The sequence below is a fragment of the Phyllobates terribilis genome, unplaced genomic scaffold (assembly GCF_046119375.1).
Source record: "Phyllobates terribilis strain yellow unplaced genomic scaffold, ASM4611937v1 Scaffold_12__6_contigs__length_324123572, whole genome shotgun sequence".
Taxonomy (NCBI): domain Eukaryota; kingdom Metazoa; phylum Chordata; class Amphibia; order Anura; family Dendrobatidae; genus Phyllobates; species Phyllobates terribilis.
The window spans coordinates 203,577,235-203,598,924 of record NW_027362772.1 but is presented as its reverse complement, the minus strand read 5'-3'; the positions used below and the strand labels follow the sequence as shown (position 1 = coordinate 203,598,924).

The 21,690-nt window shown below is 40.9% G+C and overlaps 1 protein-coding gene across 2 annotated transcripts in view; it reads left to right on the top strand.

The window, feature by feature from the left end:
- The window catches only part of LOC141172417 (NXPE family member 2-like), a 348,707-nt gene extending 344,082 nt beyond the window's left edge, over positions 1-4,625 (top strand). For both annotated transcript variants that reach the window (XM_073656625.1, XM_073656624.1), the window contains exon 6: positions 3,918-4,625. In XM_073656625.1, coding sequence (XP_073512726.1) covers positions 3,918-4,456 — 539 coding nt within the window. In that variant the 3' untranslated portion in view covers positions 4,457-4,625. The remainder of the gene's footprint in view (positions 1-3,917) is intronic.
- Positions 4,626-21,690: the final 17,065 nt, after the last annotated feature.

Below are 21,690 nucleotides of genomic sequence, written 5' to 3'. Positions count from 1 at the left end.
CAGGTCTTTTTGAGTTCCCAAGCTCACCAGTGTGCTCCTTTTCTTTGTGAATGTACCAATCTGATGATTTGGCCAATCCTAACATTTCTGCTATCTCTCTGATGTTTTCTTCTGTTTTTTTCAGTCTAATAATGGTCTGTTTCTCTTTCATTGAGAGCTCCTTTGACAGCATGTTGTGCATTCACAGCAAGGATGTGAATATCCTCAAATGAATGTGACATGCCGAAGTAGTGCTGCTGCTTCAAAGGCATCCATCAACTAATAGAAGTAATACAAGCAACAAGCACAAGAGACAGGAAGTGTTATGCTCCAGAAGCATCCAGCATTTAGAGGGGTTAACATAGTCACAGGAGACGGAGTGTTTTTAGCAGAGCCCCAGGGGGATTGTGGGGAACTTGTTATTGTAGTCTGGCTGAAGCCGAAGAGAAAGGTGGTGTTGTTTGTATCTGACAAAAGGCAACTGAACAGGACTCAGATCAGGAGAGAAACTAAACACAGGTCAGGTAAACTAACAGTGCAGAGTATTATCGGGCAGGAAGATAAAGGACTGGAAGGAATTGTCACAGGGATTATCTACCTCATCAAACCCTCCCCCCCCTCCATCTCCATGCAGGATAAAGAATGCTGTGTTCTATTGTGTCCTTCTGAAGGAAACGTTTGTGGTTGTGTATGCATAGAAGTGTGCTGCTAAGAGATCTAATCTGTGCTGAACTGTGCTACTGAAGAGACTGCCGTTACTGTACCTGCTTTAATAGACTATACAGTGGTGAAGCCTGTTTCTACAAAGAGTTAAATGGTACTGGTCGTACTTGAATAAATCCACTGTTAAACTGTTGAAAAAGACTCTTGTCAGATGTGTCTGGTCAGCAATTGGATCTATCGTGTGCCCAAGAGAAGCTGCAGCCTATGGTTGCCCTGAGTAACAGTTCCCCCAGAGTTCCAACAAATTCATGAAACCCGTCTCACCCTATCTGAACCTAGCGGCGTGCGTGTAACATTAAAGCTGAGAGTCTGCACTTGAAGCCCATATTGATTATATATCTGTATCATGAATATGCTTTGGTAAATGGCTAAAATGCCAAAACTTGTGACACTGGCTAAATATTTCTTGACATAATTGTATTTATTTCAAATAGTTTGCAAGGTGCGTAGGGCAGTAGTTATGGTTGAGGGGCTGCGTTCCCATGCCCTGACACCCCACAAATAAACAGTGTCCCAGTTTCTTAGGCCTCCGCTTCATCCACGTTCTTTGGCCTAGGAACAGCACACACAAATCAGGGGGCACTCGCTTCTTATCAAACAACCCAACTTTACTTAACCCCTTTCCGACGTGGTGCGTATTAGTACTCATCACGTCGGTACCCCCGGTTCAGCGTGGGCTCCGGCGCTGAGCCCGAGCTGAACTGGGCATATCTCAGCTGATTTATACAGCTGACATGTGCCCGCAACAGCCCCGGGTGGAATCGCGATCCACCCCCGGCTGTTAACCAGTTAAATGCCGCTGTCAATCTGACAGCGGCATTTAACTCGTGCTTCTGGGAAGCGCGTCACTGACTCCACCCATCAGTGACCCCGTCACGTGATCGTGAGTCACCGATGGGTTGGCTTACCAACCCGGAGTCTGCAGCAGACCCCTGTGGTTGTCACGTCTGGATTGCTACAAGCGCCGCCCAGTGGTCGATGCTCATAGCAAGTGAGCATTTCTGCTATATACACGTGATCTACTCATCATCCTGTATGTAGTAGAGGGGATCAGATAACTGCTCCCATGAAGACTATTGAAGCAAATATAAAGTGTAAAAAAAAGTTTTAAAAAAAAATAAAAGTTGAAATCACCCCCCTTTCGCCCCATTCGAAATAAAACAATAAAAAAATGCACATATTTGGTATCTCCACATTCAGAATCGCCCGATCTATCAATATAAAAAAAGAATTAATCTGATCGGTAAACGGCGTAACAAGAAAAAAATTCTAAACGCCAGAATCACGTTTTTTTGATCGCCGCAACATTGCAATAAAATGCAATATCAGGTGATCAAAACATTGGAGCTACCCCAAAATGGTATATATTAAAAACATCAGCTTGGCGCGCAAAAAATAAGCTCTCACCCTGCCCCAGATCATGAAAAATGGAGACGCTACAGGTCTCGGAAAATGGAGACTTTTTTTTTAGCAAATATTGATTTTTTTTTCACCACTTAAATTAAAAAGAACCTAAACATGTTTGTTATCTATGAACTCATAATGACCTGGAGAATGATATATAAATAATGATAGGTCAGTTTTAGCATTCAGTGACAGTGGTAAAAAAAACAAACAACTGTGGTATTACACTTTTTTTGCAATTTCACCGTATTTGGAATTTTTTTCCCATTTTCCAGTACACGATATGGTAAAACCAGTGATGTTCAAAAGTACAACTCGTCCTGCAAGAAATAAGCCCTCACATGGCCATATTGATAGAAAAATAAAAAAGTTATGGCCCTGGGAACGAGGGGAGCAAAAAATGAAAACTCATAAACGGAAAATGCTCCGGTCATTAAGTGGTTAACAGTCCAAGTTCAATTGATGATACAGCACAGTATGTTTCCATGTTCTCTGTTTGTTCAGCCTGAGCTATCCCTTTGCGTACTGGCTCCTTCAGCCCCCCGGATACTCCATTCGGCTCCTCAGTACTAATAAGATCTGTTCCGTCTCCCAGTCCGGCTTCCACTTGTTGGAAAGGAAAAAGGCACACTTCCCAGTGCCTAGTTTGGGCTATAGGTCCCGTACGTCACTGGAATGTCCACTGAAGAAAGTCTCTGACATTCTCATACTACGAGAACAATCAGTACTTCTCCTGCCCTCCATCCCTCCTGCCTGGAAAGCTCTCTAAAACTGTATCTCTCTCTCAATCTCAATTAACCAGGAAGTGCTCCCGTTTTTATATGACCAGCCTATCCCTTGCTGGGCTGGTCCCTAACATATTAACTGTATCTAACCCTAAGCTCCACTTTCTATTCCTAATATGCCCACCACTGCATATTTCCCATTCCTAAGACTATCAGCCTTATACTATACCTTATGTCCCCATCTATTTAGAGTCACTAGTTATCTCTAACCTAAGCATTAAACTGTATCCTATACTTTTCCTGTATCTTAAACACAAATAACATTGTACATTAGTCACAAAACGATAGGAGAAACCGCTTACATTAGTGCATATAAAACTACATACAGTTTCACATATTAGAACAGTCACAAAAATGCAATAAAATTGCATATAAAAACACACACCTTTACAAACGCTGTTTTAATGAGGAGAGGCATATTACAGTCGCTGTCACACCCTTACAAATTCCAGGCTTTTTTCCAATGTCTCAATAGGGTTGTAGCTAGATTCATTTGGGGTATGACCCGACCTAGAATGCAATTTAGAGTACTGTGTAGATTGAAGTCACATGGGGGTAGCAGTGCAACATGATGTAAAAAAATATCATCAGGCTTCAATTTTTATGAGGGTAGTAGATTGGTTAATCAATGGGTTGGTTTGGAGTAAAACTTGTACTTGTGGGCTTTAAGATCCAGCCAAGGAAACCAGACAGAACATTATTGTAATTTCCCTCTGCTTACTCAGAATTACCAACGTTTTTTTTTCTTTTAATACATAGTGATATGCGACATGTATCTTACACACTCCTTACTAGTCATTATACAACTGCTTTAATATTGCAAATTCTTTTTTTTTTTTCAATTTTATACTTTGAAAAATTCAATTAATGCAAATTTTTTTTTACTAAAAAATAAATCAGATTAGGGGTATTTTTTATTCTACTTTCCTATTCATTTATCTGACAATATAATAATGTTATATACCAATGTATGTATCTGATTAATAAAGACATTTATTTTTACTATAATTTATATTACTTTTTCAGCATTGAAATTGCTTAATGTCTATGAAACTGGGTGGGCACAAAAGCATTTAGGTGTGGACATTGAACGGAATATACATGTAGTTTGGAAAAGACATGGCAGGCCATTTGTGAACTTGGCATTTGTATCTCTCAGAGAAGAGCGCTCTATCCCACGTGAAATCGACCTTATTGGAGGCAATGAGCATACCGTGATTGCGCTAAACATTGGAGTACATTTCAGATTATTCCCTGTTCATCACTACATTCGAAGACTCCTCAACATTCGTCATGCTATAGAACGTCTCTTTCTCAGAAGCCCAGAAACAAAAGTGATCATTAAGACTGAGAACACAAGTGAGATGGAAAATGAGTATGAAGGAATGAGTGATTTCCATGCATATATTCACTACTTCATAATGGAAATAATCTTCAAAGATCTCAATGTTGGATTTGTCAATGGCTGGGACATGACTACAGCATTTAATACAAATCAAATTCACCCACAAGAACCTTATATAAGAAATGAGGTGAATATGTTAATGACATATATATGCACCTGAAATAGATAGAATACTGTTCCGTTTATGTCTTAAAATAAAAAAAAAGTTCTGACTAATGACTGTATAGTTCACCACCAATGTACACTGAAAAATGTAAATACACTTTTTCAAAAGTTTTGATAATGTTTTATATTTATCATATCATTATCTGAATTAAAAAATAATCAGACTGGCCACTATGGCTAATTAATATTAGATAATATTAAATAATATTAGAAAATATTGGATAATAAATATAAAATAATAAAGTATAAAATAAGATAATAAAATATAAAGTTTAATGACTCCAACTTTCTTTTGGACACCTGATTATGCTAACGCAGAGCAAGTATTTTATGAGCATTTTCTTATCTTGGCCAAGGTCAGTGTACAGGAGGGGTGAGATGTAGCATCACCTACATGATGTTACCTTTCATTGTAATCAATTGGATGATTTGTCTACATATAGAAAATTGGACAAAGACCCCCTGCCTATGTTTAAACCCAAATTCACTAATTTAATTCAGAGGGCATATGAAAATGGGATTTTAACCCCTTAACTCCCAAGGGTGGTTTGCACGTTAATGACCAGGCCAATTTTTACAATTCTGACCACTGTCACTTTATGAGGTAATTACTCTGGAACGTTTCAACAGATCCCCCTGATTCTGAGAATGTTTTTTCGTGACATATTGTACTTCATGATTTTGGTAAAATTTCTTCGATATCACTTGCGTTTATTTGTGAAAAAAACGGAAATTTGTCGAAAATTTAGAAAATTTTGCAATTTTCAAAATTTGAATTTTTATGCCCTTAAATCAGAGAGATATGTCACACAAAATACTTAATAAATAACATTTCCCATGTGTACTTTACATCAGCAGTTTTGGAACCAAAATTTTTTTTTGTTAGGGAGCTATAAGGGTTAAAATTTGACCAGCGATTTCTCATTTTTCCAACAAAATTTACAAAACCATTTTTTTTAGGGACCACATCACATTTGAAGTCACTTTGAGAGGTGTTTATGACAGAAAATACCCAAAAGTGACACCATTCTAAAAACTGCACCCCTCAAGGTGCTCAAAACCACATTCAAGAACTTTATTAACCCTTCAGGTGCTTCACAGGAATTTTTTGAATGTGGAAGAAAAAAATGAACATTTAACTTTTTTCACAAAAATGTTACTTTAGACCCAATTTTTTTTATTTTCGCAGGGGTAACAGGAAAAAATGGACCCCAAAATTTGTTGTGCAATTTCCCCTGGGAACGCAGATACCCCATATGTGGGGAAAAACCACTGTTTGGGCGCACGGCAGGGCTCGGAAGGGAAGGAGCGCCATTTGACTTTTTGATTGTAAAATTTGCTTGAATAATTAGCGGACGCCATGTTGCGTTTGGAGAGCCCCTGATGTGCCTAAACATTGGAGCTCCCTCACAAGTGACCTCATTTTGGAAACTAGACCCCCCAAGGCACCTATCTAAATGCATAGTGAGCACTTGGGACCCCCAGGTGCTTCACAAATTGATTCGTAAAAATGAAAAAGTATTTTTTCATCCACTTTTTCATTTTTACGAATCAATTTGTGAAGCATCTGGGGGTTCCAAGTGCTCACTATGCATCTATATAGGTGCCTTGGGGGGTCTAGTTTCCAAAATGGGGTCACTTGTGGGGGAGCTCCAATGTTTAGGCACACAGGGACTCTCCAAATGCAACATGGCGTCCGCTAACAATTTGAGCCAATTTTCCATTCAATTTGTTAGCGGACACCATGTCACGTTTGGAGAGCCCCTGATGTGAGTAAACAGTGGAGCTCCCCCACAAGTGACCCCATTTTGGAAACTATACCCCTCAAGGATTTTATTAAGGTGTATAGTGAACATTTTGAACCCAGAGGTACGACACAGAATTTGATAACATTAGGTCATCATATTGAATAAGTTGTCATTAGTCTTGAGCGCAAGTGCTCGCTTCTTGAGTTTGCATCGGGTATTCAGGTATGCACCATGTACTGCGTGTGCTCGAGTGACGTGCTCGAGTGACATGCTCGAGTCCCTGCCCCGCATGTTTCACGGTTATTAGACAACCAAAAAAAAACATGCGGGGATCGCTCATGCATGGCAGGCAATCCCCGCAAAGTTTTTTTGGCCGCGAAGCATATGGGGCGGAAACTCGAGCATGTAACTCAAATACCCACGATACTCAATGCATACCCGAGCACCCGATGCAAACTCAAGTAGCGAGCACTTGCGCTCAACACTAGTCGTCATATCGTCATCTTTTTTTCTTACTTTTGAAAAAAATCCCAACCCCATCAGAACCCTAACCCCAAACCCAGCCCTAACCCTAGCCCAACCCTAACCCGAGAGTTTATTTTTTACGCCGTTCCTCGTGCGGTATAAGTGATTAGACGACTTTATTCTTCGGGTCGGTGTGATTACAGTGATACCAGAATCATATGGGGTTTTTATGACTGACAGCTGTCACACACTAAAAGACCCATTTTTTGTAAAATCTAGTTTTTGCATCGCCATATTTTGAGAGCTATAATTTTTCCAGATTTTGGCATACAGAGTCATGTGATGGCTTGTTTTTTGCGGGATGAGTTGACGTAGTTATTGGTGCCATTTTCAGGCACATGACATTTTTTGATCGCTTTCTATTCCTATTATTGGGAGGCAGAATAAACAAAAACCAACAATTCAGGAATTGTTTTTTTTTTTTTTATTATTCTGTTCCGCATGTGGTAAAATTGATAAGGCAGCTTTATTCTTCGGGTCAGTACATTTACAGCGGTACCACATTTATATCGTTTTTCTATGTTTTGCACTTTTACATAATAAAAGCAATTTTATAGAAAAAAATATTTTTTAGCATAGCTTTATTCTGAGAGCTATAACTTTTTTATTTTTCGGCTGATGGAGCTGTATGGCAGCTTGTTTTTTGCGGGACGAGATGACGTTTTCAGCGGCACCATTTTTATTTATATTCGTCTTTTTGATCGCGTGTTATTCCATTTTTTGTTTGGGAGTATGATTATAAAGCATTGTTTTTTGCTTCGTTTTTTATTTTTATTTTTTTACCGTGTTCACTGAAGGGGTTAACTAGTGGGGACAGTTTTATAGGTCAGGTTGTTCCGGACGCGGCGATACCAAATATGTGTACTTTTATTGTTTTGTTGTTTTTTTTATAATAATATTTATTGATGGGTACATTATATTTTTATTTTTGGTGGATTATTTTTTTTATTTTTTTTTTAATATTTTTACAATTTTTTTTTTTTTCACTTTCTGACAGTTTTTACACTTTTTTACTCTGTCCCACTCTGGGACTTTCACTTTTTTTTATTCTGATCGCCTGCATGGCATAAGAATGGTGCACCATCCCTGTACCATGCAGGCTGTCAGCGCTGGACAGGGAGAAGATAGTTTGGAGATGCACTGCGCATATCCAAAAAATCTTCCTGCTGTCTGGTGACCCGGATGTTGTCATGACGACATCGGGTCGTCATGGCAACATCCTGGAAGTCACCGCAGACCGCGCTGGAGGCAGGAAGAGGAGGTGAGTATCTGCGATCACCTCCCCTTGCCACCGCAATGCTGCGATCGACTTCGATCGCAGCATTGCGGGGGTTAATGTGCTGGGAGAGGTGCGGGACCGCTCCCTGCACATAGTACCGGGTGTCAGCTGTAACAATCAACTGACACCCGGCGGCGATCGCGCCCGCACAGCCTGTGTGCACGCGCGATCGCGATGACGTACTAATACGGGTCTGGCTCTTAAGTTCCAGGGCACAGACGCGTATTAGTACGTCTAATGTTGTTAAGGGGTTAACAAAAGATGAAGAAAATTATGTTAATATTTCAAATTCCTCAACACCTTTTTTTTATTTTCTCCCCAAACTCCATAAAAAAAACACCAGTACGCCCAATTATTGCTAGCTGCAACAGCCTTGCCAGTGCACTGGCTGAATATGTGAAGAGACAACTCCAGATGTTTTTACTGAGTCAACCCGCTTATTTGAAGGACTTTGGGCATTAATTGTCTCTTTTGAAGGATATTGTTGTTGGGAAAATGATATGATTTGGGTAATGATAGATGTTAATGCTCTCTATACCTGCATACCACATGACAAAGGTTTGAGAGCGGTGGACACACAAAAGCAATTCATTGTTGAATCTTCAGAATACATCCTTGAACATAATTACTTTGTTTTTGAGGGGGAATTTTATTTGCAGTGTAATGGGACCTCAATGGGCGCGAAGTGCACACTGGTTTATGCACATTTAAATATGGGGGCGATTGAAGGAGTTTATACATAAAAATTAATTTTTTTTTTCTACATATACCATATTTTTTGGACTATAAGACGCAGCTAGGTTTTAGAGGAGGAAAATAGAAAAAAAATGTAAGCAAAAACTGTGGTCATGATGCACTGTTAAGGAGGAGGGTGTCTGCTGCTGACACTGTTATAGGAGTAATGTCCACCAATTCTGTTAATATCCCTCATCCTGGTTTATGTAGCCCTCATCCCCATCCTGAAATGCATGGCACTCTTCATCCCTATTCTGGTATTCATGGCACCCCTAATCCCCATCCTGGTATGCATGGCACCCCTATCCCCCATCCTGGTAGGCATGGCACCTCCTGATCCCCATCCTGGTATGCATGGCACTCCTCATCCTGGTATACATAGCACCTCTCATCCTGGTATGCATGGCACCCCTCATCCTGGTATGCATGATGCCCCTCATCCCTCATCCTGGTATGCATGGCACCCCTCATCCCTCATCCTGGTATGCATGGCACCCCTCATCCCTCTTCCTGGTATGCATGGCACCCTTCATCCCTCTTCGGGGTGTGCATGGCACCCTCCAATCCTCATCCTGGTATGCATGGCCCCCCTCATCCCTCTTCCTGGTATTATCATGGGTGTGTCAGAGGTGACAGACAGTCGCCCTGCAGTTGGTTGCAGGAGATCTCTACGTTTGGCATTACAAATATTTTCCTAGAGGCTGGCTGTCTCTAGGACCCAGCCGCTACCTAATTAGCTCCCTGGCCTGGGTGTATAAATACCTGGTGTGTTTGAGAGGGAGGTGCCGGCGATATTCATTTCTACTTGTGAGGCTTAGCAAGAGCAGTACTTTGTCCTCTCTGTAGCTTGAGGCCGTGTGCGCATTTGTTTGGAGTTGTCTAAAGCTAAGCAATTCCCCCCTGTTTGTCTACGCTTGTTTTCTATAGAGTTTAGTGGAGATCGACTAGTGCTCATCTCCTTCCTTCCCTAGCTTGGAAAAGACATGGCAGGCCATTTGTGAACTTGGCATTTGTATCTCTCAGAGAAGAGCGCTCTATCCCACGTGAAATCGACCTTATTGGAGGCAATGAGCATACCGTGATTGCGCTAAACATTGGAGTACATTTCAGATTATTCCCTGTTCATCACTACATTCGAAGACTCCTCAACATTCGTCATGCTATAGAACGTCTCTTTCTCAGAAGCCCAGAAACAAAAGTGATCATTAAGACTGAGAACACAAGTGAGATGGAAAATGAGTATGAAGGAATGAGTGATTTCCATGCATATATTCACTACTTCATAATGGAAATAATCTTCAAAGATCTCAATGTTGGATTTGTCAATGGCTGGGACATGACTACAGCATTTAATACAAATCAAATTCACCCACAAGAACCTTATATAAGAAATGAGGTGAATATGTTAATGACATATATATGCACCTGAGATAGATAGAATACTGTTCCGTTTATGTCTTAAAATAAAAAAAAAGTTCTGACTAATGACTGTATAGTTCACCACCAATGTACACTGAAAAATGTAAATACACTTTTTCAAAAGTTTTGATAATGTTTTATATTTATCATATCATTATCTGAATTAAAAAATAATCAGACTGGCCACTATGGCTAATTAATATTAGATAATATTAAATAATATTAGAAAATATTGGATAATAAATATAAAATAATAAAGTATAAAATAAGATAATAAAATATAAAGTTTAATGACTCCAACTTTCTTTTGGACACCTGATTATGCTAACGCAGAGCAAGTATTTTATGAGCATTTTCTTATCTTGGCCAAGGTCAGTGTACAGGAGGGGTGAGATGTAGCATCACCTACATGATGTTACCTTTCATTGTAATCAATTGGATGATTTGTCTACATATAGAAAATTGGACAAAGACCCCCTGCCTGTGTTTAAACCCAAATTCACTAATTTAATTCAGAGGGCATATGAAAATGGGATTTTAACCCCTTAACTCCCAAGGGTGGTTTGCACGTTAATGACCAGGCCAATTTTTACAATTCTGACCACTGTCACTTTATGAGGTAATTACTCTGGAACGTTTCAACAGATCCCCCTGATTCTGAGAATGTTTTTTCGTGACATATTGTACTTCATGATTTTTGTAAAATTTCTTCGACATCACTTGCGTTTATTTGTGAAAAAAACGGAAATTTGTCGAAAATTTAGAAAATTTTGCAATTTTCAAAATTTGAATTTTTATGCCCTTAAATCAGAGAGATATGTCACACAAAATACTTAATAAATAACATTTCCCATGTGTACTTTACATCAGCAGTTTTGGAACCAAAATTTTTTTTTGTTAGGGAGCTATAAGGGTTAAAATTTGACCAGCGATTTCTCATTTTTCCAACAAAATTTACAAAACCATTTTTTTTAGGGACCACATCACATTTGAAGTCACTTTGAGAGGTGTTTATGACAGAAAATACCCAAAAGTGACACCATTCTAAAAACTGCACCCCTCAAGGTGCTCAAAACCACATTCAAGAACTTTATTAACCCTTCAGGTGCTTCACAGGAATTTTTTGAATGTGGAAGAAAAAAATGAACATTTAACTTTTTTCACAAAAATGTTACTTTAGACCCAATTTTTTTTATTTTCGCAGGGGTAACAGGAAAAAATGGACCCCAAAATTTGTTGTGCAATTTCCCCTGGGAACGCAGATACCCCATATGTGGGGAAAAACCACTGTTTGGGCGCACGGCAGGGCTCGGAAGGGAAGGAGCGCCATTTGACTTTTTGATTGTAAAATTTGCTTGAATAATTAGCGGACGCCATGTTGCGTTTGGAGAGCCCCTGATGTGCCTAAACATTGGAGCTCCCTCACAAGTGACCTCATTTTGGAAACTAGACCCCCCAAGGCACCTATCTAAATGCATAGTGAGCACTTGGGACCCCCAGGTGCTTCACAAATTGATTCGTAAAAATGAAAAAGTATTTTTTCATCCACTTTTTCATTTTTACGAATCAATTTGTGAAGCATCTGGGGGTTCCAAGTGCTCACTATGCATCTATATAGGTGCCTTGGGGGGTCTAGTTTCCAAAATGGGGTCACTTGTGGGGGAGCTCCAATGTTTAGGCACACAGGGACTCTCCAAATGCAACATGGCGTCCGCTAACAATTTGAGCCAATTTTCCATTCAATTTGTTAGCGGACACCATGTCACGTTTGGAGAGCCCCTGATGTGAGTAAACAGTGGAGCTCCCCCACAAGTGACCCCATTTTGGAAACTATACCCCTCAAGGATTTTATTAAGGTGTATAGTGAACATTTTGAACCCAGAGGTACGACACAGAATTTGATAACATTAGGTCATCATATTGAATAAGTTGTCATTAGTCTTGAGCGCAAGTGCTCGCTTCTTGAGTTTGCATCGGGTATTCAGGTATGCACCATGTACTGCGTGTGCTCGAGTGACGTGCTCGAGTGACATGCTCGAGTCCCTGCCCCGCATGTTTCACGGTTATTAGACAACCAAAAAAAAACATGCGGGGATCGCTCATGCATGGCAGGCAATCCCCGCAAAGTTTTTTTGGCCGCGAAGCATATGGGGCGGAAACTCGAGCATGTAACTCAAATACCCACGATACTCAATGCATACCCGAGCACCCGATGCAAACTCAAGTAGCGAGCACTTGCGCTCAACACTAGTCGTCATATCGTCATCTTTTTTTCTTACTTTTGAAAAAAATCCCAACCCCATCAGAACCCTAACCCCAAACCCAGCCCTAACCCTAGCCCAACCCTAACCCGAGAGTTTATTTTTTACGCCGTTCCTCGTGCGGTATAAGTGATTAGACGACTTTATTCTTCGGGTCGGTGTGATTACAGTGATACCAGAATCATATGGGGTTTTTATGACTGACAGCTGTCACACACTAAAAGACCCATTTTTTGTAAAATCTAGTTTTTGCATCGCCATATTTTGAGAGCTATAATTTTTCCAGATTTTGGCATACAGAGTCATGTGATGGCTTGTTTTTTGCGGGATGAGTTGACGTAGTTATTGGTGCCATTTTCAGGCACATGACATTTTTTGATCGCTTTCTATTCCTATTATTGGGAGGCAGAATAAACAAAAACCAACAATTCAGGAATTGTTTTTTTTTTTTTTATTATTCTGTTCCGCATGTGGTAAAATTGATAAGGCAGCTTTATTCTTCGGGTCAGTACATTTACAGCGGTACCACATTTATATCGTTTTTCTATGTTTTGCACTTTTACATAATAAAAGCAATTTTATAGAAAAAAATATTTTTTAGCATAGCTTTATTCTGAGAGCTATAACTTTTTTATTTTTCGGCTGATGGAGCTGTATGGCAGCTTGTTTTTTGCGGGACGAGATGACGTTTTCAGCGGCACCATTTTTATTTATATTCGTCTTTTTGATCGCGTGTTATTCCATTTTTTGTTTGGGAGTATGATTATAAAGCATTGTTTTTTGCTTCGTTTTTTATTTTTATTTTTTTACCGTGTTCACTGAAGGGGTTAACTAGTGGGGACAGTTTTATAGGTCAGATTGTTCCGGACGCGGCGATACCAAATATGTGTACTTTTATTGTTTTGTTGTTTTTTTTATAATAATATTTATTGATGGGTACATTATATTTTTATTTTTGGTGGATTATTTTTTTTATTTTTTTTTTAATATTTTTACAATTTTTTTTTTTTTCACTTTCTGACAGTTTTTACACTTTTTTACTCTGTCCCACTCTGGGACTTTCACTTTTTTTTATTCTGATCGCCTGCATGGCATAAGAATGGTGCACCATCCCTGTACCATGCAGGCTGTCAGCGCTGGACAGGGAGAAGATAGTTTGGAGATGCACTGCGCATGTCCAAAAAATCTTCCTGCTGTCTGGTGACCCGGATGTTGTCATGACGACATCGGGTCGTCATGGCAACATCCTGGAAGTCACCGCAGACCGCGCTGGAGGCAGGAAGAGGAGGTGAGTATCTGCGATCACCTCCCCTTGCCACCGCAATGCTGCGATCGACTTCGATCGCAGCATTGCGGGGGTTAATGTGCTGGGAGAGGTGCGGGACCGCTCCCTGCACATAGTACCGGGTGTCAGCTGTAACAATCAACTGACACCCGGCGGCGATCGCGCCCGCACAGCCTGTGTGCACGCGCGATCGCGATGACGTACTAATACGGGTCTGGCTCTTAAGTTCCAGGGCACAGACGCGTATTAGTACGTCTAATGTTGTTAAGGGGTTAACAAAAGATGAAGAAAATTATGTTAATATTTCAAATTCCTCAACACCTTTTTTTTATTTTCTCCCCAAACTCCATAAAAAAAACACCAGTACGCCCAATTATTGCTAGCTGCAACAGCCTTGCCAGTGCACTGGCTGAATATGTGAAGAGACAACTCCAGATGTTTTTACTGAGTCAACCCGCTTATTTGAAGGACTTTGGGCATTAATTGTCTCTTTTGAAGGATATTGTTGTTGGGAAAATGATATGATTTGGGTAATGATAGATGTTAATGCTCTCTATACCTGCATACCACATGACAAAGGTTTGAGAGCGGTGGACACACAAAAGCAATTCATTGTTGAATCTTCAGAATACATCCTTGAACATAATTACTTTGTTTTTGAGGGGGAATTTTATTTGCAGTGTAATGGGACCTCAATGGGCGCGAAGTGCACACTGGTTTATGCACATTTAAATATGGGGGCGATTGAAGGAGTTTATACATAAAAATTAATTTTTTTTTTCTACATATACCATATTTTTTGGACTATAAGACGCAGCTAGGTTTTAGAGGAGGAAAATAGAAAAAAAATGTAAGCAAAAACTGTGGTCATGATGCACTGTTAAGGAGGAGGGTGTCTGCTGCTGACACTGTTATAGGAGTAATGTCCACCAATTCTGTTAATATCCCTCATCCTGGTTTATGTAGCCCTCATCCCCATCCTGAAATGCATGGCACTCTTCATCCCTATTCTGGTATTCATGGCACCCCTAATCCCCATCCTGGTATGCATGGCACCCCTATCCCCCATCCTGGTAGGCATGGCACCTCCTGATCCCCATCCTGGTATGCATGGCACTCCTCATCCTGGTATACATAGCACCTCTCATCCTGGTATGCATGGCACCCCTCATCCTGGTATGCATGATGCCCCTCATCCCTCATCCTGGTATGCATGGCACCCCTCATCCCTCATCCTGGTATGCATGGCACCCCTCATCCCTCTTCCTGGTATGCATGGCACCCTTCATCCCTCTTCCGGGTGTGCATGGCACCCTCCAATCCTCATCCTGGTATGCATGGCCCCCCTCATCCCTCTTCCTGGTATTATCATGGGTGTGTCAGAGGTGACAGACAGTCGCCCTGCAGTTGGTTGCAGGAGATCTCTACGTTTGGCATTACAAATATTTTCCTAGAGGCTGGCTGTCTCTAGGACCCAGCCGCTACCTAATTAGCTCCCTGGCCTGGGTGTATAAATACCTGGTGTGTTTGAGAGGGAGGTGCCGGCGATATTCATTTCTACTTGTGAGGCTTAGCAAGAGCAGTACTTTGTCCTCTCTGTAGCTTGAGGCCGTGTGCGCATTTGTTTGGAGTTGTCTAAAGCTAAGCAATTCCCCCCTGTTTGTCTACGCTTGTTTTCTATAGAGTTTAGTGGAGATCGACTACTGCTCATCTCCTTCCTTCCCTAGCTTGGAAAAGACATGGCAGGCCATTTGTGAACTTGGCATTTGTATCTCTCAGAGAAGAGCGCTCTATCCCACGTGAAATCGACCTTATTGGAGGCAATGAGCATACCGTGATTGCGCTAAACATTGGAGTACATTTCAGATTATTCCCTGTTCATCACTACATCCGAAGACTCCTCAACATTCGTCATGCTATAGAACGTCTCTTTCTCAGAAGCCCAGAAACAAAAGTGATCATTAAGACTGAGAACACAAGTGAGATGGAAAATGAGTATGAAGGAATGAGTGATTTCCATGCATATGTTCACTACTTCATAATGGAAATAATCTTCAAAGATCTCAATGTTGGATTTGTCAATGGCTGGGACATGACTACAGCATTTAATACAAATCAAATTCACCCGCAAGAACCTTATATAAGAAATGAGGTGAATATGTTAATGACATATATATGCACCTGAGATAGATAGAATACTGTTCCGTTTATGTCTTAAAATAAAAAAAAAGTTCTGACTAATGACTGTATAGTTCACCACCAATGTACACTGAAAAATGTAAATACACTTTTTCAAAAGTTTTGATAATGTTTTATATTTATCATATCATTATCTGAATTAAAAAATAATCAGACTGGCCACTATGGCTAATTAATATTAGATAATATTAAATAATATTAGAAAATATTGGATAATAAATATAAAATAATAAAGTATAAAATAAGATAATAAAATATAAAGTTTAATGACTCCAACTTTCTTTTGGACACCTGATTATGCTAACGCAGAGCAAGTATTTTATGAGCATTTTCTTATCTTGGCCAAGGTCAGTGTACAGGAGGGGTGAGATGTAGCATCACCTACATGATGTTACCTTTCATTGTAATCAATTGGATGATTTGTCTACGTATAGAAAATTGAACAAAGACCCCCTGCCTGTGTTTAAACCCAAATTCACTAATTTAATTCAGAGGGTATATGAAAATGGGATTTTAACCCCTTAACTCCCGAGGGTGGTTTGCACGTTAATGACCAGGCCAATTTTTACAATTCTGACCACTGTCATTTTATGAGGTAATTACTCTGGAACGCTTCAACAGATCCCCCTGATTCTGAGAATGTTTTTTCGTGACATATTGTACTTCATGATTTTGGTAAAATTTCTTCGATATCACTTGCGTTTATTTGTGAAAAAAACGGAAATTTGTCGAAAATTTAGAAAATTTTGCAATTTTCAAAATTTGAATTTTTATGCCCTTAAATTAGAGAGATATGTCACACAAAATACTTAATAAATAACATTTCCCATGTGTACTTTACATCAGCAGTTTTGGAACCAAAATTTTTTTTTGTTAGGGAGCTATAAGGGTTAAAATTTGACCAGCGATTTCTCATTTTTCCAACAAAATTTACAAAACCATTTTTTTTAGGGACCACATCACATTTGAAGTCACTTTGAGAGGTGTTTATGACAGAAAATACCCAAAAGTGACACCATTCTAAAAACTGCACCCCTCAAGGTGCTAAAAACCACATTCAAGAACTTTATTAACCCTTCAGGTGCTTCACAGGAATTTTTTGAATGTGGAAGAAAAAAATGAACATTTAACTTTTTTCACAAAAATGTTACTTTAGACCCAATTTTTTTTATTTTCGCAGGGGTAACAGGAAAAAATGGACCCCAAAATTTGTTGTGCAATTTCCCCTGGGAACGCAGATACCCCATATGTGGGGAAAAACCACTGTTTGGGCGCACGGCAGGGCTCGGAAGGGAAGGAGCGCCATTTGACTTTTTGATTGTAAAATTTGCTTGAATAATTAGCGGACGCCATGTTGCGTTTGGAGAGCCCCTGATGTGCCTAAACATTGGAGCTCCCTCACAAGTGACCTCATTTTGGAAACTAGACCCCCCAAGGCACCTATCTAAATGCATAGTGAGCACTTGGGACCCCCAGGTGCTTCACAAATTGATTCGTAAAAATGAAAAAGTATTTTTTCATCCACTTTTTCATTTTTACGAATCAATTTGTGAAGCATCTGGGGGTTCCAAGTGCTCACTATGCATCTATATAGGTGCCTTGGGGGGTCTAGTTTCCAAAATGGGGTCACTTGTGGGGGAGCTCCAATGTTTAGGCACACAGGGACTCTCCAAATGCAACATGGCGTCCGCTAACAATTTGAGCCAATTTTCCATTCAATTTGTTAGCGGACACCATGTCACGTTTGGAGAGCCCCTGATGTGAGTAAACAGTGGAGCTCCCCCACAAGTGACCCCATTTTGGAAACTATACCCCTCAAGGATTTTATTAAGGTGTATAGTGAACATTTTGAACCCAGAGGTACGACACAGAATTTGATAACATTAGGTCATCATATTGAATAAGTTGTCATTAGTCTTGAGCGCAAGTGCTCGCTTCTTGAGTTTGCATCGGGTATTCAGGTATGCACCATGTACTGCATGTGCTCGAGTGACGTGCTCGAGTGACATGCTGGAGTCCCTGCCCCGCATGTTTCACGGTTATTAGACAACCAAAAAAAAACATGCGGGGATCGCTCATGCATGGCAGGCAATCCCCGCAAAGTTTTTTTGGCCGCGAAGCATATGGGGCGGAGACTCGAGCATGTAACTCAAATACCCACGATACTCAATGCATACCCGAGCACCCGATGCAAACTCAAGTAGCGAGCACTTGCGCTCAACACTAGTCGTCATATCGTCATCTTTTTTTCTTACTTTTGAAAAAAATCCCAACCCCATCAGAACCCTAGCCCCAAACCCAGCCCTAACCCTAGCCCAACCCTAACCCGAGAGTTTATTTTTTACGCCGTTCCTCGTGCGGTATAAGTGATTAGACGACTTTATTCTTCGGGTCGGTGTGATTACAGTGATACCAGAATCATATGGGGTTTTTATGACTGACAGCTGTCACACACTAAAAGACCCATTTTTTGTAAAATCTAGTTTTTGCATCGCCATATTTTGAGAGCTATAATTTTTCCAGATTTTGGCATACAGAGTCATGTGATGGCTTGTTTTTTGTGGGATGAGTTGACGTGGTTATTGGTGCCATTTTCAGGCACGTGACATTTTTTGATCGCTTTCTATTCCTATTTTTGGGAGGCAGAATAAACAAAAACCAACAATTCAGGAATTGTTTTTTTTTTTTTTTTTATTCTGTTCCGCATGTGGTAAAATTGATAAGGCAGCTTTATTCTTCGGGTCAGTACATTTACAGCGGTACCACATTTATATTGTTTTTCTATGTTTTGCACTTTTACATAATAAAAGCAATTTTATAGAAAAAATTATTTTTTAGCATAACTTTATTCTGAGAGCTATAACTTTTTTATTTTTCGGCTGATGGAGCTGTATGGCAGCTTGTTTTTTGCGGGACGAGATGACGTTTTCAGCGGTACCATTTTTATTTATATTTGTCTTTTTGATCGCGTGTTATTCCATTTTTTGTTTGGGAATATGATTATAAAGCATTGTTTTTTGCTTCGTTTTTTATTTTTATTTTTTTACCGTGTTCACTGAAGGGGTTAACTAGTGGGGACAGTTTTATAGGTCAGGTTGTTCCGGACGCGGCGATACCAAATATGTGTACTTTTATTGTTTTGTTGTTTTTTTATAATAATATTTATTGATGGGTACATTATATTTTTATTTTTGGTGGATTATTTTTTTTATTTATTTTTTAATATTTTTACAATTTTTTTTTTTTTCACTTTCTGACAGTTTTTACACTTTTTTACTCTGTCCCACTCTGGGACTTTCACTTTTTTTTATTCTGATCGCCTGCATGGCATAAGAATGAAGCACCATCCCTGTGCCATGCAGGCTGTCAGCGCTGGACAGGGAGAAGATAGTTTGGAGATGCACTGCGCATGTCCAAAAAATCTTCCTGCTGTCTGGTGACCCGGATGTTGTCATGACAACATCGGGTCGTCATGGCAACATCCTGGAAGTCACCGCAGACAGCGATGGAGGCCGGAAGAGGAGGTGAGTATCTGCAATCACCTCCCCTTGCCACCGCAATGCTGCGATCGACTTCGATCGCAGCATTGCGGGGGTTAATGTGCTGGGAGAGGTGCGGGACCGCTCCCTGCACATAGTACCGGGTGTCAGCTGTAACAATCAGCTGACACCCGGCGGCGATCGCGCCCGCACAGCCTGTGTGCACGCGCGATCGCGATGACGTACTAATACGGGTCTGGCTCTTAAGTTCCAGGGCACAGACGCGTATTAGTACGTCTAATGTTGTTAAGGGGTTAACAAAAGATGAAGAAAATTATGTTAATATTTCAAATTCCTCAACACCTTTTTTTTATTTTCTCCCCAAACTCCATAAAAAAACCACCAGGACGCCCAATTATTGCTAGCTGCAACAGCCTTGCCAGTGCACTGGCTGAATATGTGAAGAGACAACTCCAGATGTTTTTACTGAGTCAACCCGCTTATTTGAAGGACTTTGGGCATTAATTGTCTCTTTTGAAGGATATTGTTGTTGGGAAAATGATATGATTTGGGTAATGATAGATGTTAATGCTCTCTATACCTGCATACCACATGACAAAGGTTTGAGAGCGGTGGACACACAAAAGCAATTCATTGTTGAATCTTCAGAATACATCCTTGATCATAATTACTTTGTTTTTGAGGGGGAATTTTATTTGCAGTGTAATGGGACCTCAATGGGCGCGAAGTGCACACTGGTTTATGCACATTTAAATATGGGGGCGATTGAAGGAGTTTATACATAAAAATTAATTTTTTTTTTCTACATATACCATATTTTTTGGACTATAAGACGCAGCTAGGTTTTAGAGGAGGAAAATAGAAAAAAAAATGTAAGCAAAAACTGTGGTCATGATGCACTGTTAAGGAGGAGGGTGTCTGCTGCTGACACTGTTATAGGAGTAATGTCCACCAATTCTGTTAATATCCCCCATCCTGGTTTATGTAGCCCTCATCCCCATCCTGAAATGCATGGCACTCTTCATCCCTATTCTGGTATTCATGGCACCCCTAATCCCCATCCTGGTATGCATGGCACCCCTATCCCCCATCCTGGTAGGCATGGCACCTCCTGATCCCCATCCTGGTATGCATGGCACTCCTCATCCTGGTATACATGGCACCTCTCATCCTGGTATGCATGGCACCCCTCATCCTGGTATGCATTTTGCCCCTCATCCCTCATCCTGGTATGCATGGCACCCCTCATCCCTCATCCTGGTATGCATGGCACCCCTCATCCCTCTTCCTGGTATGCATGGCACCCTTCATCCCTCTTCCGGGTGTGCATGGCACCCTCCAATCCTCATCCTGGTATGCATGGCCCCCCTCATCCCTCTTCCTGGTATTATCATGGGTGTGTCAGAGGTGACAGACAGTCGCCCTGCAGTTGGTTGCAGGAGATCTCTACGTTTGGCATTACAAATATTTTCCTAGAGGCTGGCTGTCTCTAGGACCCAGCCGCTACCTAATTAGCTCCCTGGCCGGGGTGTATAAAAACCTGGTGTGTTTGAGAGGGAGGTGCCGGCAATATTCATTTCTACTTGTGAGGCTTAGCAAGAGCAGTACTTTGTCCTCTCTGTAGCTGGAGGCCGTGTGCGCATTTGTTTGGAGTTGTCTAAAGCTAAGCAATTCCCCCCTGTTTGTCTACGCTTGTTTTCTATAGAGTTTAGTGGAGATCGACTAGTGCTCATCTCCTTCCTTCCCTAGCCTTAGTCATACGCCAGGGAAAGTCAGGGTGAGGCACGCGCGCGACGATTTGTGAAGAGCCAATATAGGGACTGTAGTCTAGACAGGGTGACACTAGACCAGACTAGGAGGTCTCCACTCCCCCCTTTCCCAAGTGTTTGGGCTCCCTTTCCCTCTTCCCTCTGTGATGCACTAAGTCTTTCCCACACCTTGTGTGACAGATATGCATGGCACCTCTTATCTCTCATCCTGGTATGCATGGCACCCTTCATCCCTCTTCCTGGTATGTATCGCCCCCCTCATCCCTCTTCCTGGTATGCATGGCACCCTTCATCCCTCTTCCTGGTATGTATGCCCCCCCTCATCCCTCTTCCTGGTATGCATGGCACCCTTCATCCCTCTTCCTGGTATGCTTGGCACCACTCCATCCTGGTATGCATGGCACCCCCTGATCCCCATCACGCTACACACAATAGTGAATATTCATGGTCTTTAATAGCTTGCAAACATGACAGCTGTGCCACTGCAGGAGCCGTGTTGCGTCTACACT